We start from the raw sequence: 27,299 nt of genomic DNA, 5'->3' as shown, positions 1-27,299 counted from the left end.
GAAATTTTGTTTTTTCTCTCTATAACTTTTAACACTAATATAAGTAAAACATTTTAAAATATATTTTTGAGAACTTCGTTTTGATTTCTATCACTATTTTAAAATTAAAGCTCCCAGTGGTTCCTAGGCTTCGTTCATTATTAAGGTAACCAATTTCAAACGATGTAACAGTACTCTTGCAGATTGTGATGTTATGGTGTAAATAATAACTGTTTTTATGCAGTGTAATACTACTACGAATAATAATAACAATCTCATTTTTTCTACATTAATATGAATAGGGAGTTAATTCTGAAATTTGAGAAACATTTTGACTTTTGAGTTATGTTCGAGGCAGAATAATACTAAGAAGGTAAGTTTAAAACTCATTGTTTCGCCCTATTAAGTTAATGTGTGCCTCGTTGTTAAATTTTATTTTTGTTTTCATTTATCAGTTGTAGTTTAGGGTACTGAAAATAAACATAAAGCCCAGTAAAACATTCGATTTATTGATACAGGAAATAATTCTTTTTTTTCCTAATCATGTAATACACAACTTGTAATTTTCAGTGATTGAGCACCTCATTATTAAACATTAACGAATTTCTCAAAAAATGCAACTTATGCTCACCATAATATAGTTAAAGTATTTTTGTGGGGAGGATTATTTTGGATTACTTGGTAAATACAAGACCAAGTCAAGACCACATAATGATAACAAATTAGTTAATGTTTTTCCTTAATACGTGATAGGTTATTTTCATTTGTACTTTGGTTGTACGCAGATGTAGCGGTAAGTTTGTAGCTAAATGTAGCTCTAACTTTAGGTATAATGTTTCAATAAAAACTATGTGATATATGTACAGTTTGGCTCCCAAATTTTGAATTGGATCAGTAAGTGAATAAACTTAATTCATCAACTATCAGAATAATTGTGATAAATCTTGCTATTTACATTGATTTAAATTGCCTAGTGTTAATCACACTAAAGTCTCATTTAATACTTGGACATTTTGACACACCGATAGTAACTGCTTATTGATCTTTATAATTAACATATATCTGGATCCTAACCTCATCTACCTTGTAACTGATAGATAAATTAAAACATTTAACATAGAGTTTGTGACACTGCACCTTCCTTAGAACAGTCCATAAAATAATTTTTTTATGATTTGTTTCCACTTAAGGCCCATTTTACACTGATAAGATGAACATTTCACCCTGAACATTTCTTCTTCAACAGGTAGCATGACTTTACTAGTGGCTATATCCTTTATGATTCTCTGTAAATGTTCTTGACACGAAGTCAGTGGCTTTACAGTAGGTTGATTTCTTTTTAACAGTTTTTTTCCTGGTATTAACCAGTTGTCTGTTTTCTCACTGACATGACAATTGCAGTGTTTAACATTTTTCTCACTCTTTTAGAGTTTGCCCTTTCATGTGACATGAATTGCTCAGCCATAAAAAAAAATTGGAAGTAAAAAACCCCCACAACTTCATAATTCTGTTGTCAATTTTCGAAACTAGAAGCTAATGTTTAAGCAAAGAATTTTATGCATATATATTCATACAAATAGTGCAAATCAGAAAAACAAGTGATATGTTTTATTTGTATGTATTTATCATAACACTATTAAACATTCTGCTGTGTAATGAATGTTTGATTTTTACTATCATCAAATTCTGGTGCATAGAAATGCCCAAAAGTTATGTTTTTGTCACCAACAAAAGTAAAATATTACAAAACAAGATTTGCTGGAAGCCAAGGTAGGGTACACTGCTTCAATAAATTTTTGGTTTAATTAGTATTAATTTCAGAGTGACTAAATTTTATTACAACATAATTTAAGTTTTTACTAGATAAAATCATCTGTGCCGTCTTATTCTTCATGTCTACACAAGTTCTTTCTCCTAACTATCAATCCTTCAAGACTTACCAAAGTGTTTCTTTTAGACTTTGTTACAGTTACTTATGTATATTTATTGCTTCATATTAGAACTTCCATTGTTAGTGGTACAAGGACCACCACTCTGTTCAGCTTCTGGTTTAGTAATTATTATGTAGTATATAGGGTTTTCCTGGTTGTAGATTATGAAACTAGCTTAACTTTACATCCATGTCATCATCACATGAGGTCAGTTTCTAGTATACAATATTTATCAGTGTTGGTTACTTACACATCATGAGTTGTGTAAAAACTTCTTTCATTAACTGCATCCTTGGTTGTCCCAAAGATACTTGGGCCAAGTGGTCTTGTAACTGATTATTAAACCATATTAAGTAGGGCTGCTTGTACCTTATGTTTTTCACCTGACTACACTTGTGAGATTAAACTTTTGTTTTATACTAATTTCCTATTGACCAGCTCTATCAGATATTTTTATAGTTTGCTTCTGATAAGAAAACGGGATACTAATGGGAAGAGAAAGCAGATATTTTTGTCCCAACAGTGATGTACTACTCTGTATTGCATCTAACTTCCAATTCTACCAAACTACAACAAACACGTAGTTCAACATATAAATAGTCTTTATATAGTTTTTGATAGGTTGACTTTTTACTTATTCTTCTAACTGTTATGTAATTGTTTTCTGCTTATATGTTTCCCTGTAATAAACTGTTTGAAAACGTTTGTAATTTTGCCTTTATGCATGCTTTCAAAAAAAATTAAATGAAAATGTTTTTTGAACATACTAGGTTGAAGTAAGGGTAAGAGAAGGGGTTGAGGGTTACTTTCAATTTCCATTTTGCTTGTTTTGAAAAGTTTACTGCTTATGTAGGTGGGTGTAAGGGTGTAGATTTAGTGAAAATATGCCACATAAAAGGTTTGTAAAAACATCTCTATAGGTGTGGGGGTATAAGTTAGTTAACTAGAGAGAGGAGTGGCTGAATGAAAGCAAGCAGAAGCAGAGGGTTTTTATAAATAGAAATTGGTGAAACTGGATTAACTCTTTTAAGATGGGTCATGCATCAAAGGCCATGTCAAGGCATTTGTTGACTTTCGTTAAAAATTTTATTGATCTACTATTTTATGTCAGTAAGTTTGTAATAAAATTGTAGATTGTAATTCAAACTTTAATATTATATAAAAGTTAATTTAAAAGTAAATATTAAAAGAACAACCCTCAATATAGATTTTAGTGATATGTGAAATGTGGCACTGTTTAAAATCAGATGTTTGTGATGTCAAAATACCAATTCCATAGTTTCATACAAATTAGGAACTCATATTACTGACACTGACACACAAGAATATAAAAGAGAAACCTTGTATATTTTTATTTTGGTGAGATATGGCTTATGTACTGAATGGTGGTCCTGTTCACTTCTTTCAATTCTTTAAATGGTCCCTTACATAGAATTGGCAGCTTGGAATGCCCTAAGTGGTTTTCTCAACCATTTTAATATATGGAAAGGCTAACACATTATTTTGAACCACGATTTCAAGAAGGTAGGTTGTGTCTTTAGTCTGCTCAAAGTTTTGTGTATTTTTAAACCTAAATACATCTTAGTTACTAAGTTTACTAAATTATAGTGGAACTCTATGGTACTTATATAGTTAGCTATGATTTTTTGGTTATTCAACTGTATATATATAAAACCTAAAAACTTTGATATCCTCTTCGTGCAAAATTTTAAAAGGCTTAGCACTAACTTATGTGTAACAGCAACAGAGTTCAAAGGTTGTAGTGAGAAGAGATGATTGCTTTACTTCTTGATTGATTGTTTTATATTTTAAGAAAACTAAGTTTAATAATTTATTTCTAAATAGTAATAACATATATTGTATAATAATTTAAATGTGACTGTATATTATGGAATACTAGTCCACTGATACACAGCTAAGACAGGAGACTAAAGGTCAGTTTTGTATTACTGGATATGTAACATGAGTGCACATGCACTGTGCCAATTGAAGTTACGTAGAGACAACTGGAAGGTCAGTATAATAAAATAAATAATAAAATGAATATAGTATTATGGGATTTAAGCTACTTAGACTAAACACTTGTGCTTTTTGGTTGTAATTTGTAGTCATTCCAGCATGATAAAAGCATAATTTACATTTATTTCATAAATTTTTATGATGGTTATAAAATCAGTGAAATTGACAGACTTCATATAGTTAGGATAGAGAAAATAACATAAACTCTAGTCTTACTGAAAACAAGTGTTTGAAAAGTGTTTGCACAAACACTAATAATAAAACAGACTTGATGTTTTCACAAACAAATTTTTAATTAAAATATTTCATTAAAAAACTGATTTTTCTTGTACAAAATATGTTTAATCTTTACCAAAAGTCCACCAAATTTTGTGGAGATGCATATGGTGTATCAAAATTTATAGTTGAAATACTTGACCTGAGCAAATGTGTAGACAAACTTGTATGATATACTGAGCCCATTGCAAAAGGGTTAATGTTACAAGTGAGGCACCTCAGGGCTAAGACTTAAGGCCTTTGATTTTTGATTTATATTAGTGACATAGATGAAGGAATAATCAATAAATTACTTAAATTTATAGATGTTATTAAAGTCTTGGGTGTTGCTAGCTGCTGATTTGCAAAATGATTTAGATCATTTAGTGAATTTGACAGGTAAGTGACAGGTGGGTTTTAATTATGATAAATGTAAGATAATACATGTGGGTTATCATAACTTGAATTATGAATATAATTTAGATAGGAGTAACCTCAACAGTGTCATGGAAGAAAGGGATTGTTATATAATAGTCAGCCAGTCTCTGAAGCCATACAAACAGTGTGATGTTGGTAGTGGTAGGCAAATAGGATTTTAGACTGTATCTACAGAAATATTGAATACATGTCTAAAGAGGTTATAATTTCTTTGAAAAAAGATCTACTGTGTGGTTCTGATTGAGGTGTTTAAGATTGTAAAGGTAATTGATAATGTTAATGTATCTTGTTGTAATTATTAAGAATGGTAGGGCTAGGGAACACATAATTCTTTTCTGTTCTGAACTTGTGACATAAGGCAGTTACCAATGGTTGATTTTTGTTAATGCTCTCAGTAACATTGTCAAAAGCTAATCCTTTTAAATGAGCAACAAAATAGATATCAGTATATCATCTTTATACCTCCATAATACTTTTATATCTTGTTGTTTTCTTAGTTGATAGATGTAGCTGAATTAGTCATTAAAAGTTTGGAACTGGATTTGATAGCAGTGTTAGTGGTGTAGTCCATAAATGTTCTGTGGTAATAGATGTAGTGTTAGTTAGTATGAAACAAATGCATCATTTTATTCTATATTTTTAATACATAGCGAGTTAGGTTGGAATTCTTAGATGCTTGGAGAAATGGGTGTGACTGGTTTAATGTCTTTGTGTTTACCAGTTAATTTCACATATATTCTGTTGCTGGCAATCTTTTCTACCTCAGCAGCATCCCTATTTTATCATTACATCCTTCTTGTAATTCAGTTTTGTTGTAATTTATCAGTTTGTATCCAGTAGTTTTATCAATCTTGTCTTTGGTGACAGTTATTTGTTTTTAACTCTCTGTATATGTTTATATAGTGTTTATACATGGTGTTTATATATTATGTTTTTCTTTTTTAACTTTAAATTATTTTACATCTGATCATCTTTTGTTTCTCTAAGTCACTTCTTGGTGTTCTTTCCTTTCTCTGCGAGTCACCTCTTGGTGTTCTTTCCTTTTTTCTATTCCTCTTAATTCTCTGTCTTCTTGACTCTTGTTTATTTTTCCATTTTCTGTTTTATTTTTGTGATTATTTTATTATTTCTAAGTGTTTCAGTCTCTCCTCATGATTACTTATCATTTTCAAGCTGAATTTTAGTTAAAAGTTTTATTTTGCTATATCTGGAACCAGTGTTTTAACAAGTTTTTACATTAATTGTTAAAAATAAGTCAATATCTGTTTCATGTAATGCTAATGTTTGTTACAGGCTATTATCACTTGTACATGATTATAGGCATTGCTTTATAAAAAAATTAACAAATTTTGGAACTAAATGTAGGCAAAACGTCCAATACAAACTGCAAAATGTATTCCTAACTTAGATCCTCAATTTTGATAGACATGTAACTGATACATGTGATAACTTAGACCTAATGTTTATCTGGATTACTTGTTACTCATGCTGAACTCTGACTCCATTTTCACATTTATAATTAACATACTTATCTACAAGTTACTAGATATTAACTTTATTATCTCTATAGCTAATGCTTAAATTAAAACAGTGAAAACATGCATTAAAATATTACCTTTTTACTTGCATACAACTTACAACTGTGCAATTTACCACTAAGTGTTTTATAATAAACATTAATAACTCTGTTATAACAAAATATACCTTCAATTATGGATGTTCTGCAATTGCTTTAAGTTTTATAATGTACTTTAAAATCTCAGTTACTTAACAATATTCTATATACAAAAAACATCTATTGACTGGCTCAGTTAGAAGATTAGAGAGAACAGATTTAAACTGTAACAGTATAATGGAACATATCAAATATGGCATACATGTTTAATAACATTAATAGAAAACATTACAAATAAAGGCTTTAATATAATTATATACACTGCCTCTTTAAAATAATGCTGAGAATCCAAAATTGATTACATTGTTGACAACAGGGAGAAGATGATGATATTTAGTGTTGGGTGATTTTGAAACTGGAGAGACTTTCTTTAATAAAGAGTTTGTAATCAGTGGTTCTGATGTCAAGTTTTCTGGAAATGTGGGATGGTTGTTATTATGACTGGTCAGTTGAATACAAAACTTGATTTGATTCTAACTAAAGTTCCCATACATAGTTTTACCAATATGTGTAGCATTATATCTAGCACAAGAACTCGTGCTCACATGTGACTAAGGAGTGTGTAGCAATGGTAGAATGTGTGAGGTTTTAAGCATATTTCTGAATTTAAATGTTGATATAAATACTGAACATAGTTTAATTTGAGAGTAAGATGTTTTGATCATATTTTGAATTTGATTTGAACTTTTGTTCAGCCAGAAGACTGACAAGTATTAGTGGATATTTTGAGACAGCTTGATAGGTTCTAATAAATTGTTAAATATGATTGAATGTGAGACTGTTTTTTGTAATTGTAATATTGTGAAGTAAGTGTTAACAATGTGTTTGATAAACTTCCAGAACTTTAGTAATTAAAAATGTTTCTTTAGTATTACCATTTTATAAACATTTATTTGGTATAATTTTATTTTTTACAGTCACTTATTTTTTACCCTGTTTATTGTTGCACATCAGATAACTGTAACCTAACAGCAACATTATTTGAACATAGTACTAGTATTAATACTGCATAAAATGTTGTTTTTTCAATGTAAAGTGTGTAGTTGGAGGTTAAATGTTACTGTTATGTTAAACTGGAAAAATAAATATTTGGTTTCTGTCAAATCTTTCATATTATGTTGTAGTCCTTAATGTTAATGGAGTTTATATATGCTGTGAATAACTTGTATGTGAATTTAATGTAGAAATGCTGCTAAAAGTATTTAATGTTTCTGTTCTTATGATACAGAATGATTTTAACAGGTAATTATGATGTAGTTCTAACTACTTCTGTTGTATATGATACAGGTTGATTTTAATAATTAATAATGGATTAAAATACATAATTCTAAATGGGTAAGACATATGGAGTACTGCATATAGATATTACATTAAGTAAAATACATATGTACATCATCACTTGATGTATTTGAACCAAATGCTATAAGACAGCCAGAGTTCTTCATATAAATGTTAAATCAAATATATTTACACAGTTTTCTGTAAACAGTGAAACTGTTCTATATAAACATTATATTTCATGCTATATAGTAGTTTTTAACTATTACAGTTTGTTATACAGTGTTTTAAATAATGAAAATGTTGGGTGTAACAATGATTTGTGAAAGTCTTTTTCATACTTTGTTATAATACATGAAAAGCTACATCATTAACAGCTGGGTAGTTTAATTTAAAAGTTTTATGACATTACTTTGTAGCCAAAATCAAAATAAAAGTTAGGAAGTAATGTTTCAGCTAAACCTTCACTATGTTTATATATTAAGCCTAATGCTTAACTTAAGACTACCAAAATGTCAACTATTACTAACATTGTAGAGCTGGTGTTTAAAAAGTTTTGAATGGTGAATTAAAGTTAAATAATAAATATTGTTTTGGTAGTTTAACACATATTACTACTTGGCCTTAAAGCATAAAGAAAATAAACATTTTTTACTGACAGATATCTTTTACCCTTTGTACAGTTGATGGAATTAAATTTCTGTTGGAATGTCTGCACGATCTTTTCTACTCCCTGATCTAGAATACAGTGAAAAGAATGTTATTTAAGTTACTTTTGTTCATGATAACATTTAATATTTCTATGTAGGTTTTACAAAAAAGCGGTAATCAGAAAATTACTTCAAGACTAGTGAAAAGTAGGTGCAATTTGAAAGCACAGATAAATTTATTTTAGTTCAATTTTATAATTTTTATAAATCATTCAACAATCGCTTCCTGTCATTTTATTATGTATTACATTACTTTGTATTTACAATAAGAGCTTGTATCTTTAAATTGATATTTTATGAAATCCTTTACAAGACAAATACCACGTTGTATGTAACTTTTCTATTTACAATGACAAAGCTTGTATCTTTAAATTGATGTTTTATGAAATCCTTTACAAGACAAATACCACGTTGTATGTAACTCACTGCTTATTTACATTCTTTAAGCCTATCACTTTGTTTATATGCTATATTGTTTTTAGAGTTCTGTCATGTGTTTGGAGACTAGTTATGGTTTACAGTTATTTATTCAAGTAAACGTGACACCTTGTATTCATGCTTTACAAGTTATTTTTGGTTCTGATATATCTGGTGATGGACAGTTCACTTTATTATAAATCTGTACAAAGCACATGGTTACTTTCATGTTACTAACAGTAATACATGCAGTATATACAAAAAAATATTGATTAATGCATAGTCATTTGAATAAAACCTTTTGTCAGAACAAATGTACATTCCATCTTTGAAAAATGTTTAAATAAAAATCATTTGACAATATTAAGAATATTTTTTAGTGTATCCCAGTCCACAGACAGAGTTAGGCTATTGTTTGATTTTATGTTTTTGTTTCAGAAAAAAATTATTCTGTTCTTATAACTGATGTTAGTGTGAAACATGGCTGGTTCAGGAGATATAACATTGGACCACATCAACGACTTCTTCAGTTTAAATAAGAAACCTAAGCCAATACATATTGCTCCCACAGCAACTGGGGGTCAGGGATTGCAGGTGTCTGAACTATCCAGTGGGCTGAACTTGAGTAACTTAAGATTGTAAGTACATACAATTATAGTAAACCCCATCTATCTATTTTTTGAATTATATATATATAAACAACCAAAATTTGTTGAGTAATTTTCCATTTGAATTTCAGTTTCTGTCACTTAATGAAATTGTAGAAGTTTCAAGTTCCTAATATTAGCCAATAGGTGCTTCAATCATTAACACAATCAATTGTGTAGCAGAAAGTCTGGTTTTAATTCTTTCTAGTTAATAACTTAATCAACTGTGTTGCAGAAAGTCTGGTTTTAATACTTTCTAGTCATAAACCAAATCAACAGTGTAGCAAAATGTCTGGTATTAATACTTTGTAGTTAATAACCCAATCAACTGTGTAACAGAAAGTTTGGCTTTAATTCTTTCTAGTTATTAATCCAACAACAGTGTTTCAAAAAGTCTTGCTTTATGTGTTTACATTCATTTACCTAACTGATTGTGTGTCAGAAAGTCTTGTTTTGTGTTTCCACTCATTTACCTAACTGATTGTGTGTCAGAAAGTCTTGTTTTGTGTTTCCACTCATTTACCTAACTGATTGTGTGTCAGAAAGTCTTGTTTTGTGTTTCCACTCATTTACCTAACTGATTGTGTGTCAGAAAGTCTTGCTTTGTGTTTCCACTCATTTACCAAACTGATTGCATTTCAGAAAGTCTTGCTTTGTGTTTCCACTCGTTTACCTAACTGATTGCATTTCAGAAAGTCTTGCTTTGTGTTTCCACTCATTTACCTAACTGATTGTGTGTTAGAAAGTCTTGCTTTGTGTTTCCACTCATTTACTAAACTGATTGTGTTTCAGAAAGTCTTGCTTTGTGTTTCCACTCATTTACCTAACTGATTGTGTGTTAGAAAGTCTTGCTTTGTGTTTCCACTCATTTACTAAACTGATTGCATTTCAGAAAGTCTTGCTTTGTGTTTCCACTCATTTACCTAACTGATTGCATTTCAGAAAGTCTTGCTTTATGTGTTTCCACTCATTTACCTAACTGATTGCATTTCAGAAAGTCTTGCTTTGTGTTTCCACTCATTTACCTAACTGATTGCATTTCAGAAAGTCTTGCTTTGTGTTTCCACTCATTTACCTAACTGATTGCATTTCAGAAAGTCTTGCTTTGTGTTTCCACTCATTTACCTAACTGATTGTGTTTCAGAAAGTCTTGCTTTGTGTTTCTACTCATTTACTAAACTGATTGCATTTCAGAAAGTCTTGCTTTGTGTTTCCACTCATTTACTAAACTGATTGCATTTCAGAAAGTCTTGCTTTGTGTTTCCACTCATTTACCTAACTGATTGCATTTCAGAAAGTCTTGCTTTGTGTTTCTACTCATTTACTAAACTGATTGCATTTCAGAAAGTCTTGCTTTGTGTTTCCACTCATTTACCTAACTGATTGTGTTTCAGAAAGTCTTGCTTTGTGTTTCCACTCATTTACCGAACTGATTGTGTTTCAGAAAGTCTTGCTTTGTGTTTCTACTCATTTACTAAACTGATTGTGTTTCAGAAAGTCTTGCTTTGTGTTTCCACTCATTTACCTAACTGATTGTGTTTCAGAAAGTCTTGCTTTGTGTTTCCACTCATTTACCTAACTGATTGTGTTTCAGAAAGTCTTGCTTTGTGTTTCCACTCATTTACCTAACTGATTGTGTTTCAGAAAGTCTTGCTTTGTGTTTCTACTCATTTACTAAACTGATTGCATTTCAGAAAGTCTTGCATTGTGTTTCCACTCATTTACCTAACTGATTGCATTTCAGAAAGTCTTACTTTGTGTTTCCACTCATTTACCTAACTGATTGTGTTTTAGAAAGTCTTGCTTTGTGTTTCTACTCATTTACCTAACTGATTGTGTTTCAGAAAGACTTGCTTTGTGTTTCCACTCATTTACTAAACTGATTGTGTTTCAGAAAGTCTTGCTTTGCGTTTCCACTCATTTACCTAACTGATTGTGTTTCAGAAAGTCTTGCTTTGCGTTTCCACTCATTTACTAAACTGATTGTGTTTCAGAAAGTCTTGCTTTGTGTTTCCACTCATTTACTAAACTGATTGTGTTTCAGAAAGTCTTGCTTTGTGTTTCCACTCATTTACTAAACTGATTGTGTTTCAGAAAGTCTTGCTTTGTGTTTCCACTCGTTTACCTAACTGATTGCATTTCAGAAAGTCTTGCTTTGTGTTTCCACTCATTTACCTAACTGATTGTGTTTCAGAAAGTCTTGCTTTGTGTTTCCACTCATTTACTAAACTGACTGTGTTTCAGAAAGTCTTGCTTTGTGTTTCCACTCATTTACCTAACTGATTGTGTTTCAGAAAGTCTTGCTTTGTGTTTCTACTCATTTACCTAACTGATTGTGTTTCAGAAAGTCTTGCTTTGTGTTTCCACTCATTTACTAAACTGATTGTGTTTCAGAAAGTCTTGCTTTGTGTTTCCACTCATTTACTAAACTGATTGTGTTTCAGAAAGTCTTGCTTTGTGTTTCCACTCATTTACCTAACTGATTGTGTTTCAGAAAGTCTTGTTTTATGTGTTTCTACTCATTTACCTAACTGATTGTGTTTCAGAAAGTCTTGTTTTATGTGTTTCTACTCATTTACCTAACTGATTGTGTTTCAGGAAGTTTTGTGTGTTTTCGGTTACTTGCCTAACTGATTGTGTTTCAGGAAGTTTTGTGTGTTTTCGGTTACTTGCCTAACTGATTGTGTTTCAGGAAGTTTTGTGTGTTTTCGGTTACTTGCCTAACTGATTGTGTTTCAGGAAGTTTTGTGTGTTTTTGGTTACTTGCCTAACTGATTGTGTTTCAGAAAGTCTTGCTTTGTGTGTTTTCGGTTACTTGCCTAACTGATTGTGTTTCAGAAAGTCTTGCTTTGTGTGTTTCCACTCATTTACCTCACTGATTGTGTTTCAGAGAGTCTAGCTTTGTGTGTTTGTAGTCATTTACCTCACTGATTGTGGTGAGGGGACCTCCCAGGGAAGGTTCTGTTCTTTCAGTTTACCTCTTCTGGGATCTAAACGTTCACCCATGTGTTTCCCATGCATGGTGACCTGTGAAGAGAAGGAGAAGATCCTTGTGGTTGAGGAGCCGAACCTTAACAAACCACTTTGGCCTTGAATTCCTGTAGACGGGTGGTCTTGGGTTGGCCCCCCTTGGGTCAGTCAGCTGGTCCACTGGGCTTGTGTCAACCAAGTACCAGTGTTGGATGTTCTCAACAGGTGTTGTGGACATTGTATCTGATGCTGGTGTTTGGGTATAGTGCTCACAAAACCCTGGCATTGTTGCAGTGTCCTTGTTTAGCATTGTAGTGCATCCCTTTATATGGCTCTATGATGGGTCGGGTTAATGGGCACCAAAACATTCTTTTTTTATTTTGGATCCTCCAAATAAAAACTTAAATAATATAGTGAAAAAACAGTCCATAGGTAAACGATCACATCTCGAAGATTCTGAGCAGCAGTCTCCAACATCTGTAACACCTATTGTACCACATTTTCTTATAGTACATTCTCTTTCAGACAAACCTTTAGGGCAAATGTCTCCCTTTTTCATTCAGGAGGGACTAGAGGGACTTGCTGGCTCTCTGAAGTAAGTAAAGAAGCTTCAATCTGGTGATGTATTGGTGGAAACATCCACATCTCAACACAGTGAACTCCTCTTGCATTCAAAGGCAATTGGGGATATACCTATTGAATTCATCACGAGGAGTTACTGTTGAGAGGGAGTTGAAGAACATTCCCAAGTCGGAGATTCTTGCATCTTTCACCGCTTAAGGAGCTTCCGCAGTGAAGCATTTCTCCATTTACAAAGATGGAATTACAATGCCGACCAATGTACTCATTCTGACATTTACATTACCACATCCACCTACCACCATCAAGGCAGGTTATCTTAATTTCAGGGTACGGCCATACATTCCAAACCCTCTCAGATGTTTCCAGTGTCGGCGATTCAGTCACTCAAAGATATCATGTCGTGGTTCCTTGATGTGTGCTTGTTTCGGGAGGCAAGGACCATTATGCCTGTGAGTGTGAAACGGACCCCCATTGCATCAATTGCAATGGCTCTCACCCATCCTACTTTCGTTCTTGCTCTAAATGGTGGGATGAAAAAGGGTGCAGCATTTGAAAACAATTCATAACATTAATTATCCCAAGGCTCGAAAGTTGCTGTCCACCACTTCATCTCAGATGTGTGCTGCTGTACTTCATTCCAGTTGGATCTCTCTGTGCCTCCAAAAGAATCATTCTCAAACCAAATGAAAAGTGTTTTGACCTCCATGGATAAAAAAGTTGATGAATGTACTTCAACACCCATCTCTGTTCCTTACATACATTCCAGCAAGTCCCAAGATCCACTTCCTTTAGTTCCAGGTTCAATACTGGTTTTTCTACTTATTTTCATGAACCTAGTCAGTCGTTTATTGCTATTGATCTCTCAGTTTGCTCCCCTTTATTATTCTCCCATTTTCATGGAGGGTTGACAATAATCCACGAGGCAGTGATAATTTTCCTATAATTTTGAGAGTGACAGGCTGTGGTTGATGCCACCTGACCCGGATGCTCTGGTGGAAGCTGGATTAAGCAAAGAGACCCTCTTTCACTGCTCTTGCAGAACTTAATCATGCCATCATCTGTAAGTCATCAATAGACGACTGTGTGGCAGCAGTAACTGACTGTATTATACAAGCAACTGCTCAATGTATTCCTAAAACGATATCCATGTCTGTGGTGGAATACTGCCTGCCACATTGCAAGGAAGGCTCAAAAACGAGTCTGGGATACTTTTCATAAGTATCCCATACTCTCGCACCACATCCCTTTCCAGCGGGACATGCTGGACATGTGCACATGCTTGGTGGGTAAGATATCAAAGCCAAAAGTAATCTTGGATTGAGTTAACAGCCAGTATATTTTCTACCACAAGTTCCAAAGTCAAAAGGGACAAGAATTGAAAGGTCAGTGGGAAATATAATTCTGTCCCCCTCCTGATCTTGCTCTCTGATGGCCAGGAAGTAGCTGATACCCATGGCATCTCCAATACTCTAGGTGAAAGCTTTTGCTGGGTATCTAGCACTTCTGCTTCTTCCTCCACATTCTTAGCCATCAAGACTCGGGCAGAGTGATCACCTCTTTCCTTTTGAGCTGATTGTCTCTATGACTGTAATTGTCCCTAAACACTGATGGAACTCAAACTGCCCCTTCATCGGTCTGGCAGTACATTGGTTGAACCTGATGATGTACACTATGAAATGCTGCACCATCTATTCCTGCCTCTTTTGCTATTCTTCTGATTGTTTTTAAGAGGATCTGGCAGGAGAATGTTTTTCCTGGTGCCTAGTGCCAGGCTATTGTCCTACCTTTCTCTAAGCCTGGGAAGGATTCCAAGATTCCTTCAAACTACTATCTATTTGCTTTGACAAGCTGTCTTTGTAAGACATTAGAGAGGATGGTTAATGCTTGTCTTTTTTGGTTTCTTGAATCAAAGAACCTCCTCTTGCCCACCCAGTGTGGATTCCGACAAAAGCTCTCCACCATGAACCACCTGGTTCGACTTGAAACATCAATCAGAAATGCCTTTCTCAAATGACAACATTTTGTGTCAATATTCTTTGACATTGAGAAAACTTATGATACAACATGGAGATATGGCATTTTGTGAGATCTACACATATATGCGTTATATGGCCATTTGCCCACTTTTATTAAGTATTTGTTAATGGACAGGAGATTCCAAGTTTGTGCGGGTTCGACACTTTCCCATTCTTTTCTGCAGGAACTTGGAGTCCCTAAGGGCTGTGTTTTGAGGGTCACACTTTTCAGTATAAAGATTAATGCCATCACTGAACAACTCCCTCTTTCTGTTGCAAATGGGTTCTATATCAACTACTTTCACATCTCATGTCAGTCATCGAATATGAGGTATATTGAGCGGCAGCTACAGACTGCCCTCAATCATTTACTGAAGTGGACCATAGCAAATGGCTTTAATATCTCACTCTCTAAAACCGTTTGCATATGCTTTTGCCACCAACGGGGCCTTCACCCTGATCCTGAACTCTGTATTGATGAAGTTGTGCTGCCTGTGGTCCCTGAGACAAAGTTCTTAGGGCTTATCTTTGACTGTAAGCTGACCTTTATACCACACATCAAGCAGTTTTGGGTTAAATGTACAAGAGCACTGATTATCCTTTGTGTCCTCTCTTCCACCATTTGGGGAGTGGATCAATGTTCTATGCTAAAGATATATTGTGCTCTTGTTTGATTGAAACTCGACAATGGATCACTGGTTTATGGCTCTGCCAGGACCTCTGCCCTAAAGATGCTGTACTCCATTCATCATCAAGGACTTTGGCTCTCTTCTGGGGCTTTCTGCACCTCCCCAGTTCAGAGCTTATACACAGTCTCATGAACCTTCTTTGCACCTCCACCATTTGCAGCTGTCTTTACTATATGCTTCGAAACTTAGTTCCTTACCAAAGCATTTCACCTGGAGTTGTGTTTTTCTTCCTTGGTGGGCCATACTTCTTTGAAACAGATGATCTGCCATTGCTTCTTTTGGCCTTTGTATCCAGATGCAGTTGGATGAATTGGGTTTGTCCTTGGATAACACTGCTCTATCCACTGGTCAGCCCATCCCACCATGACTTCTTAGTACCTGAATGTGACCTATCTTTAAGTCAGCTGAGAAAAGTAGACACTCCTGATTGGAAATACTGTCTGTTATTCTCTGAACATCTTTTGAGCTATCCTTCCATTCCTATTTATACAGATGGTTCAAAATCAGGTGACTGTGTGGGCTTTGCCATGGTTTGTTGTGGTTTGGTGGTTGTGTGCAGGATCCCCATTACAGCTTATGTGTTCACTACTGAACTGTACACCATTTCTCTTGCTCTGGATCACACAGAAGCTAAGCAGTATTCAAACTGCACTATTTATACTGACTCGCTTAGTTCTCTACTGGCCCTGGAATTGCTTCATGCTAGTTCACATGCTGTTCTTGCTGATATTCAAAACCAACTTGCCCATTTCTTTTTGACATCTACTTCTATCTGTTTTTCCAGATTCTAGGCCACATTAGTATTCACGAGAATGAGCTCGATAACACCGCAGCTAAATCTATCTGCTCTGGCACTATCACTGCTGTGCTGTTCTATACGTGGACTATGGTCCTGTATTCAAGGCTTGGCTCTGTGCCAGTTGGCAGTCGACTTGGAGTGAGCAACGTGAAAGCAAGCTTTTCCAAGTAAAACCCTTTGGACTTTGGCCGTCTTGCTTCCATGAGGTTGGAAAGAGGAAGTTCTTCTAACTAGACGATGCATTGGTCACAGTTTTGTAACTCATTTTCTTTTATCTGGGACTGATGAACCAATGTGCTGTCTGTGTAACACTCAGGTTACAATAAGCCACATTTTATCGTCTTGTCATTGTTATGACTCTCAACGATGGCAACATTTTAAACATGTTCTGTCCCAAGGTTTGTCCACTATATTAGACAACGTTATTGGTGACGGTAACATTGTCCACCTTAGAAATGTTTTTAGGTTTAAAAAGGCCATCAATCTTTTTAATGCTATTTAAGTTTTTCATTTATACATTTGACCTTTTTCAATGTGATTCTCTTTTAAGAAAATTTCTGTAACATCAAATAACTTGGAACCAGGACTGGAAAGGCCAATTTCTGGTGACTGATGGTGGTTTTCGAACTTACATGTTAGTCTTCCTGGCAAGTTATGATTATTACAATTATGCTACAGAAAGTCCTTTACAACTTATATTACTATAGTTTTTCTCTTTAATGTTGAAGACTAGATGTAAACTTTGGTTTTATGATATTTATGTTTTTTTAACTTTGTTTTGTTTTACCTTAATTTCCTTTTATGAATTTTACTAAATTTAATTTTAACTTTTTACCAGATGTTTGGTACAGATAGGCCTAGCTGTTTTGTACCATAAAATATCAAACCAACCAACCTAACGGACTGTGTTTCAAAAAATCTTCTTTTATGTGTTTCCAGTCATTTATCTAGCATGTTGTGTTTCAGAAAGTCTTGTTTTATGTGTTTTCACTCATTTACCTTACTGATTGTGTTTCAGAAAGTTTTGTTTTTGTGTTTACAGTCATTTATCTAACTTATTGTGTTTCAAAAAGTCTTGTTTTATGTGTTTTCACTCATTTACATTACTGATTGCAGGGCTTACCCTGGACTAAATTTTTCTGTAGCCAGGCTATTAACCAAATGATTTTTATGGTAGCCAGTTTTAGCCAGGTAGGTTTGATCCCTCTCCAACCCTCCAGCCAGTCGCATACGATAAGACAGTCAAAGAATAAATCCCCTCTCCAACCCTCCAGCCAGTCACATACGATAAGACAGTCAAAGAATAAATCCCCTCTCCAACCCTCCAGCCAGTCACATACGATAAGACAGTCAAAGAATAAATCACAACTAAGTTCTTACCATACATTTTATTTCAATGAATTTATTATTTATGAAATTTATTATAAAACAACAGTTTCACAGTTACAAAGTTCAATGTTTTTCACACACAAATCATTACAATAATGACATGAGAAGACGAGTCACTAAATTAAAAGTAACTGTTATTACATGCTGCTAAACAGGGGTCTCTCTAGACTTGCAAACCAGGGAGATGTTTTGCTCTAATTTACAAAATTATGGAAAAGTTTACAGTCAATATCATTCTTTTCTTCTACAATATAATCTGTATAAGATTACTTTTCCTTGAGCTTACGAAGGGTGAGGTTTGGTCTGTTTTGGGAGACCACTTCTCCCAAGTCTCTCTAGTGAGAGCCCTGCTTAATAAAATATATATCATCACTCAAACATCACCAAACTAAACTTACGCCATTAGATAATGTAATTACACGTGTGAAAGCCATCACAATCTTCGTGGTCGTCCTTTAATTATAGCACCGCTAATCAACCACATATAAATGAGTTATTCGTGTCAAGCCGTTAGGTCGCTGTTGATTGAACAATTTTTCACACTTTTGTCTATACTGACCATGACCTTGCATGAATGCAGACAGGTTATTGATTTTTATCTGCTTACCGCATACTTGTATTAAAAAAGCGTTAATGTAGTGAACCAGTCTAGCATTTTGTAAACAAACAGTGTTTCGCCCGTATATTCGCCAATTACAATTTTTCTTCACCAAAAAACAAAAATAATAGCCATTGGCAAAAATGGAGAGTGACAGTGTGAGCCCTGGATAGTGTTTCAGAAAGTTTTGTTTTTGTTTTTACAGTCATTTATCTAACTTATTGTGTTTCAGAAAGTTTTGTTTTTATGTTTCTAATCATGTACTTAACTGTTTGTTTCAGAAAGTTTTGTTTTTATGTTTCTAATCATGTACCTAACTGTTTGTTGCAGAAAGTTTTGTTTTTATGTTTTTAATCATGTATCTAACTTATTGTGTTTCAGAAAGTTTTGTTTTTATGTTTCTAATCATGTATCTAACTGTTTGTTTCAGAAAGTTTTGTTTTTATGTTTCTAATCATGTACTTAACTGTTTGTTTCAGAAAGTTTTGTTTTTATGTTTCTAATCGTGTACCTAACTGTTTGTTTCAGAAAGTTTTGTTTTTGTTTTAATCATGTACCTAACTGTTTGTTTCAGAAAGTTTTGTTTTGTTTTAATCATGTACCTAACTGTTTGTTTCAGAAAGTTTTGTTTTTGTTTTAATCATGTACCTAACTGTTTGTTTCAGAAAGTTTTGTTTTTGTTTTTAATCATGTACCTAACTGTTTGTTGCAGAAAGTTTTGTTTTTGTTTTTAATCATGTACCTAACTGTTTGTTGCAGAAAGTTTTGTTTTTATGTTTCTAATCATGTACCTAACTGTTTGTTGCAGAAAGTTTTGTTTTTATGTTTCTAATCATGTACCTAACTGTTTGTTGCAGAAAGTTTTGTTTTATGTTTTAATCATGTATCTAACTTATTGTGTTTCAGAAAGTTTTGTTTTATGTTTCTAATCATGTACCTAACTGTTTGTTTCAGAAAGTTTTGTTTTTATGTTTCTAATCATGTACCTAACTGTTTGTTTCAGAAAGTTTTGTTTTTATGTTTTTAATCATGTATCTAACTTATTGTGTTTCAGAAAGTTTTTTTTTATGTTTCTAATCATGTACTTAACTGTTTGTTTCAGAAAGTTTTGTTTTTATGTTTCTAATCATGTACCTAACTGTTTGTTTCAGAAAGTTTTGTTTTTATGTTTCTAATCATGTACTTAACTGTTTGTTTCAGAAAGTTTTGTTTTTATGTTTCTAATCGTGTACCTAACTGTTTGTTTCAGAAAGTTTTGTTTTTGTTTTTAATCATGTACCTAACTGTTTGTTTCAGGAAGTTTTGTTTTTGTTTTTAATCATGTACCTAACTGTTTGTTGCAGAAAGTTTTGTTTTTGTTTTTAATCATGTACCTAACTGTTTGTTGCAGAAAGTTTTGTTTTTGTTTTTAATCATGTACCTAACTGTTTGTTGCAGAAAGTTTTGTTTTTGTTTTTAATCATGTACCTAACTGTTTGTTGCAGAAAGTTTTGTTTTATGTTTTAATCATGTACCTAACTGTTTGTTGCAGAAAGTTTTGTTTTTATGTTTTTAATCATGTATCTAACTTATTGTGTTTCAGAAAGTTTTGTTTTTGTTTCTAATCATGTACCTAACTGTTTGTTGCAGAAAGTTTTGTTTTTATGTTTCTAATCATGTACCTAACTGTTTGTTGCAGAAAGTTTTGTTTTTATGTTTTTAATCATGTATCTAACTTATTGTGTTTCAGAAAGTTTTGTTTTTTTTTTTAATCATGTACCTAACTGTTTGTTGCAGAAAGTTTTGTTTTTATGTTTCTAATCATGTACCTAACTGTTTGTTGCAGAAAGTTTTGTTTTTATGTTTTTAATCATGTATCTAACTTATTGTGTTTCAGAAAGTTTTGTTTTTATGTTTCTAATCATGTACCTAACTGTTTGTTGCAGAAAGTTTTGTTTTTATGTTTTTAATCATGTATCTAACTTATTGTGTTTCAGAAAGTTTTGTTTTTGTTTTTAATCATGTACCTAACTGTTTGTTGCAGAAAGTTTTGTTTTTATGTTTCTAATCATGTACCTAACTGTTTGTTTCAGAAAGTTTTGTTTTTATGTTTCTAATCATGTACCTAACTGTTTGTTGCAGAAAGTTTTGTTTTTATGTTTTTAATCATGTATCTAACTTATTGTGTTTCAGAAAGTTTTGTTTTTATGTTTCTAATCATGTACCTAACTGTTTGTTTCAGAAAGTTTTGTTTTTATGTTTCTAATCATGTACCTAACTGTTTGTTTCAGAAAGTTTTGTTTTGTGTTCGTTGTCATTTACCCAATTAATAAATTTTGTAAAGTCTCTATCAGGTTGAAGAGTGAAAAATGAAAGGTTTAACCTGATATGTGGTATGTGTTTAAAAATTTAGAATAAGTGGATGTATTGGTAAATGATGGTGATGGGTTTCACTTGTCTTAGATCTGAAGGTAAAGGAACTGATTACGTTAAGAAATTTCAAGAGGAAGAAGACAGAATGCTATCACAGGTATGTACATTAAAGTTATTATATCAGATATATTCATAATTACTGTTTATTGAACAAAAATCTGTACAGTGATACGGCGTTACTAGTATTGTTTTCCTTGTGCTGCATAATGTACATCTCACCTGTGTATGTTATGGTTTGGGGGTGTTTTTTGAATGAGCAAGAAGGATAGATTATAGTCATGAAAATGTCATTTCTGTTAGTGAAAGTTTCTGTACATTAATAGCAAAGAAAATTATAAAATAATGAGTTTGACTTTAGTAGCTATTAACCGAGGAAGAATCCTTTGTAAAACTTGGTTTTATAGAAAATGTATGTTTTATTGAATAATTTTCACTATAAATTTGCCTTTACATATTCCCCCTTCAAAATACTCTTAAGTGTGTTTTAAGTTTTCCTCTCATAGAATGTTTTTTAATCCATATAAAAGTCATCCTCACAATATATACATATGTATAACACAACTAACCAAACATGGGTGTCATTACAACAGACCTGACTTGTAACACATGCTGGATCCAATAAAACACATTTACCTCAGTGTTTCTGTTGACATGCACATGCCTCAGAGACACTGGCTAAGGTGGTTTTGGATGCATGTGCATCAAGTCACAACAAATATATTGATAATTGTATTATCAACATGTTACATTTCCATGTGCTATGCTACAGAGTGAAGTTCTTTCAAACTTCACATTCATAGGTCTTACACTATACCATGGTGAAATGTGAGAAGCTTTAATTTATATCAGTGGGTTTCTACTTTACCCCATGGTGAAATGTGAGAAGCTTTAATTTATATCAGTAGGTTTCTACTTTACCCCATGGTGAAATGTGAGAAGCTTTAATTTATATCAGTAGGTTTCTACTTTACCCCATGGTGAAATGTGAGAAGCTTTAATTTATATCAGTAGGTTTTTACTTTACCCCATGGTGAAATGTGAGAAGCTTTAATTTATATCAGTAGGTTTCTACGTTACCCCATGGTGAAATGTGAGAAGCTTTAATTTATATCAGTAGGTTTCTACTTTACCCCATGATGAAATGTGAGAAGCTTCAGTTTATATCTGTAGGTTTTTACTTTACCCCATGATGAAATGTGAGAAGCTTCAGTTTATATCTGTAGGTTTTTACTTTACCCCATGATGAAATGTGAGAAGCTTCAGTTTATATCTGTAGGTTTCTACTTTACCCTGTGGTATATAATGTTTTTTATATATATTTATATAATACAGAATACAGTGGTTTTTAAAACTGAAACTATAAACATATTAATCCAGTTGATATATTGTTTATAACTAGAAATTAAGTGAAGAAGTAAAAACAACAAACCTGTATAGGATCAGATAGAGTTTAGAAATTTCAAGAGGTTGGATAGCTGTTTCTTATTTGTAACATTAAAGAAAATGAAATCCCATTTACAGGATGAATGTTACAGTGTGAAATACAAAAATCGGGAAACAATCTAGTTGCACAGAAGATGTGTATTTGATTAATGACATTATTTTACTTTCAGAGTTGGCATCGATCCCAAACTGAAGATGGGACTCCTTCAGGTAACACTGTAAGTCTAAGTCAGCTGAGCCAGGTAGAAGAACTCAGCACCATTGCTGGAGATGTTGCAGCTATAAATCATCTACATAATGAGGAAGCTTCTCGGTTGTATGCTACGTACATGCACTCTTCATGTCATAATTATAACAAAGAACTTGTTATAACTCCATACAGGGACAAGGTGAAGTGTGTTGTTTGTAACCTGAATAAAGGTGTCTGGATTATGTATATTAGTTTAAGTTTTGATTATTTTACTCTGTTTATGGTTAACCAAGATTGTAGATAATGTATCTGTCTATATATCATGTTAGAAACAGTTTTAGGTTCTAATTCATGTGTAGTTAGTTAATATTGTATCCATCTTTGTTGTATTAGAAACACAGGTTTTGGTTCTGATTCTGATTTGTATGTAGTTAATTAGTGTTTATTTAAATATTGTAGATATTGTATCTGTATTTGTTGTGTTAGATACATAGTTTTGTGGTTCTGATTCTGATTTGTATGTAGTTTATTAGTATTTATTTAATATTGTGGATATCTAACCAGTTTTGTGTACTTGACCTACATTTATACTACCTTTTAAACATGTATTTGATCTGCTTTTGTACCTGCTTAATGTGTCTTTCACGTAGGTTTGTACTTCTGCTTAATGTGTCTTTGACCTAGATTTTTCCCCATGTTCAAACATGTATTTTACATGGTTTTGTACCTCTATTTAATGTGTATTTCGTCTAGATTTTTACCCATGTTTAAACATATATTTAATCAAGGTTTGTATCTATTTGTAATGTATTTTTGAAACATTATCTCAAATTGATATCTTTGAACTTAGTTACATTTATATTTTTATAAAGATCTATTCATTATATATGTTTCTTTATAATTGTTTATTCATGTTTCAGTTTTAAACCATAGAACTTCTCTGAGGGGGGGGTATTAAAACTACCACTTTTGACATAAAACATAATTTCAAACTACAAAGAATATATTTCTAAGTCTAAGGTCCAGTTAATGTATAAATTTAAATGTATAATCACACGCCATGGTTGATGCTGCTAATGTGTGTGAACACAAAAATGATAATTTATAAATAAAATATTTAAAACTTGGATGGTAATATATGGATGAAAATTAATATTAAATAAACATATTTATTTGTCTTTACATATATATGACATATCAAAGCAGTAAGTTTCACTAAGCATAAATTGTGTTGTTCACAAACACATGTTTTATTTTAGTTAGTCGAACTGATAGATATCCACCAAGTTGTCATTATCCAAGGTAATACAGGTTGTGGGAAAACAACACAGGTACCTCAGTATATACTTGACCATTGTGCAGAAAAAGGACGCCACTGTAACATTGTGGTAACTCAGCCACGCAAGATAGCCGCCACATCGATTGCTCGAAGAGTTTGTCAGGAACGTAACTGGAAGCTAGGATCTATATGTGGCTATCAGGTATAAGTTATAATGGTTAGTGGTATAATAATATTTACTGTTAGTGTGTAATAGATGGGCGAAATGTTTTAGATTATTATTGGTGTGTACTAGATGGGCTAAATGTTTTAGATTACTATTGGTGTGTACTAGATGGGCTAAATGTTTTAGATTACTATTGGTGTGTACTAGATGGGCTAAATGTTTTAGATTACTATTGGCATGTACTAGATGGGCTAAATGTTTTAGATTACTATTGGCATGTACTAGATGGGCTAAATGTTTTAGATTATTATTGGTGTGTACTGGATGGGCTAAATGTTTTAGATTATTATTGGTGTGTACTGGATGGGCTAAATGTTTTAGATTATTATTGGTGTGTACTGGATGGGCTAAATGTTTTAGATTATTATTGGTGTGTACTGGATGGGCTAAATGTTTTAGATTATTATTGGTGTGTACTAGATGGGCTAAATGTTTGATTACTGTTGCTGTGTACTAGATGGGCTAAATGTTATAGATTACTCTTGGCATGTACTAGATGGGCTAAATGTTTTAGATTACTATTGGTGTGTACTGGATGGGCTAAATGTTTTAGATTATTATTGGTGTGTACTAGATGGGCTAAATGTTTTAGATTACTATTGGTGTGTACTGGATGGGCTGAATGTTTTAGATTATTATTGGTGTGTACTAGATGGGCTAAATGTTTTAGATTATTATTGGTGTGTACTAGGTGGGCTGAATGTTTGATTACTATTGGTGTGTACTAGATGGGCTAAATGTTTGATTACTATTGGTATGTACTAGATGGGCTAAATGTTTTAGATTATTATTGGTGTGTACTGGATGGACGAAATGTTTTAGATTACTATTGGTGTGTACTAGATGGGCTAAATGTTTTAGATTACTGTTGGTGTGTACTAGATGAGCTAAATGTTTCAGATTATTGGTGTGTACTAGATGGACTAAATGTTTCAGATTACTATTGGCATGTACTAGATGAGCTAAATGTTTCAGATTACTATTGGTGTGTACTAGATGGACTAAATGTTTTAGATTACTATTGGCGTGTACTAGATGGACTAAATGTTTCAGATTACTATTGGCGTGTACTAGATGGACTAAATGTTTCAGATTACTATTGGTGTGTACTAGATGGACTAGAGGCTCTTTACTCTTTTTTCTAAATAGTATTGAGATTAACACTGTGCATAGTGATTGTTAATTTTCAGCTTGTATTGTTAGTGTACAAAATGGATATTGTTAATGTGTATTAATTTTTCTAAATGTCTAGAGTGTATGGTTGTTGCTTTATTAACATGTTAAATATAAAAGTGGATGTTGTTCTTGAAGGAACATTGTAATGATGGTTGTACATGAAGGGACATTGTAATATTATATTGGATGGTGGTTGTTAATGAATGGACATTGTAACAATATATTGGAAGGTGGCTGTTAGTGAAGGGCCATTGTAACAATATATTGGAAGGTGGCTGTTAGTGAAGGGCCATTGTAACAATATATTGGAAGGTGGCTGTTAGTGAAGGGACATTGAAACAATATATTGGATGGTGGCTGTTAGTGAAGGGACATTGAAACAATATATTGGATGGTGGCTGTTAGTGAAGGGACATTGTAACAATATACTGAATGGTGGCTGTTAATGAAGGGACATAGTAACAATATATTGGAAGGTGGCTGTTAGTGAAGGGACGTTGTAACAATATATTGGATGGTGGCTGTTAGTGAAGGGACATTGAAACAATATATTGGATGGTGGCTGTTAGTGAAGGGACGTTGAAACAATATATTGGATGGTGGCTGTTAGTGAAGGGACGTTGAAACAATATATTGGATGGTGGCTGTTAGTGAAGGGACGTTGAAACAATATATTGGATGGTGGCTGTTAGTGAAGGGACGTTGAAACAATATATTGGATGGTGGCTGTTAGTGAAGGGATGTTGTAACAATATATTGAATGGTGGCTGTTAGTGAAGGGATGTTGTAACAATATATTGAATGGTGGTCATGAAGGTATATTACAGAAGTACAGTGGATGTTGGCTGTGCATGATGGGACGTTGGAAAAGTGTAGTTGATGGTAATTGTTCATGAAAGGACATTGTAGAAGCACTGTGAATAATAGATTCATAAAACTGTTGTAAGTGTTCAGAGTGGATGGTTTTTATGAATTTGCATTGTAACTGTTGAAAATGAATATTGGTTAATCATCAATTCAGTGACCACAGTTGATGAATGTGAGTCAGTATGGAAATATTCAAAATGAATGGTGGTTTCAATAATTATCATGAAAAAGGTATGTAATGAATAGTTGTTAGTTGTGGATAGATATTATAATTGTAATTGTGCAAAATCATTGTGGTTCACTTTATTGAACTAACATTGTAAACATGGTTACTAAAATAATGTTATTAAGCATTATACAGTGTTAATAAATGTGAAAATTAGGTATGATATAATACATAAACCTTATAAAACCTCAAAGTTTCGTATGATACAATACATAAAGCTTAAGAAACTTGAAAATTAGTATAATACATAAAACTTAAGAAACCCAAAAATTAGGAATGATATAATACATAAAACTAATGAAACCTGAAAATTAGGAATGATATAATAAATAAAACTTAAGAAACCCAAAAATTAGGAATGATATAATACATAAAACTAATGAAACCTGAAAATTAGGAATGATATAATAAATAAAACTTAAGAAACCCAAAAATTAGGAATGATATAATACATAAACCTTATAAAACCTTAAAGTTTCGTATGATACAATACATAAAGCTTAAGAAACTTGAAAATTAGGTATAATACATAAAACTTAAGAAACCCAAAAATTAGGAATGATATAATACATAAAACTAATGAAACCTGAAAATTAGGAATGATATAATACATAAAACTAATGAAATCTGAAAATTAGGTAAGATATAATACATAAACTTAATATAACTTTAAACTTAGGTAAGCATGGACAGTCAAACTTCTGATGACACTCGTCTGTGTTATGTGACCACCGGTGTTTTATTGCAGAAACTTATCCATAGTCGTAACATGAACATGTACACTCATGTCATAATAGATGAGGTAAGTCACAAATAAAATTAATATACTATAAACTATTGTAGATAAAATTTTATCTAGAGATCCTTAATGGTTATAGATTAAGTTCAGCATACAAACAAACACAAAGTGAGTGAATTTATTAGTAGCATTAGAATAAAATCATACTGATTATTATTATCACCATAAGACTTTGTATTAAGCCTAATGTATTTATTAATATTGCATTATTTTTCAGTTTCTCAGAAATATGTAACAAAGTTTATTTATTCCAGAGTTCATCAGGTTAACTGTGATATGACAGAACACAG

The 27,299-nt window shown here is 32.6% G+C and overlaps 1 protein-coding gene across 1 annotated transcript; it reads left to right on the top strand.

Moving 5' to 3' along the window:
- LOC143227555 (putative ATP-dependent RNA helicase spindle-E) lies at positions 1–27,278 on the top strand. Its single transcript, XM_076458987.1, has 7 exons — positions 1–145; positions 9,141–9,340; positions 20,834–20,900; positions 22,417–22,635; positions 23,696–23,917; positions 26,890–27,012; positions 27,264–27,278. Exons 2-7 carry the CDS (start codon positions 9,183–9,185, stop codon positions 27,276–27,278), a joined length of 804 nt encoding a protein of 267 aa, XP_076315102.1. The 5' UTR covers positions 1–145; positions 9,141–9,182.
- Positions 27,279–27,299: the final 21 nt, after the last annotated feature.

The sequence above is a fragment of the Tachypleus tridentatus genome, chromosome 9 (genome assembly GCF_004210375.1).
Source record: "Tachypleus tridentatus isolate NWPU-2018 chromosome 9, ASM421037v1, whole genome shotgun sequence".
Taxonomy (NCBI): Eukaryota; Metazoa; Arthropoda; class Merostomata; order Xiphosura; family Limulidae; genus Tachypleus; species Tachypleus tridentatus.
The sequence above is the reverse complement of the archived record's forward strand: the minus strand, read 5'-3'. Positions and strand labels throughout refer to the sequence as shown.

Bases quoted from the DNA above. Each gene is read 5' to 3' on its own strand.
- LOC143227555 (XM_076458987.1), top strand. From the start codon at position 9,183: ATGGCTGGTTCAGGAGATATAACATTGGACCACATCAACGACTTCTTC. The intron at 20,901-22,416 runs GTATGTACATTA...TTTTACTTTCAG, and splicing joins AAGACAGAATGCTATCACAG to AGTTGGCATCGATCCCAAAC. The intron at 22,636-23,695 runs GTGAAGTGTGTT...GTTTTATTTTAG, and splicing joins TAACTCCATACAGGGACAAG to TTAGTCGAACTGATAGATAT.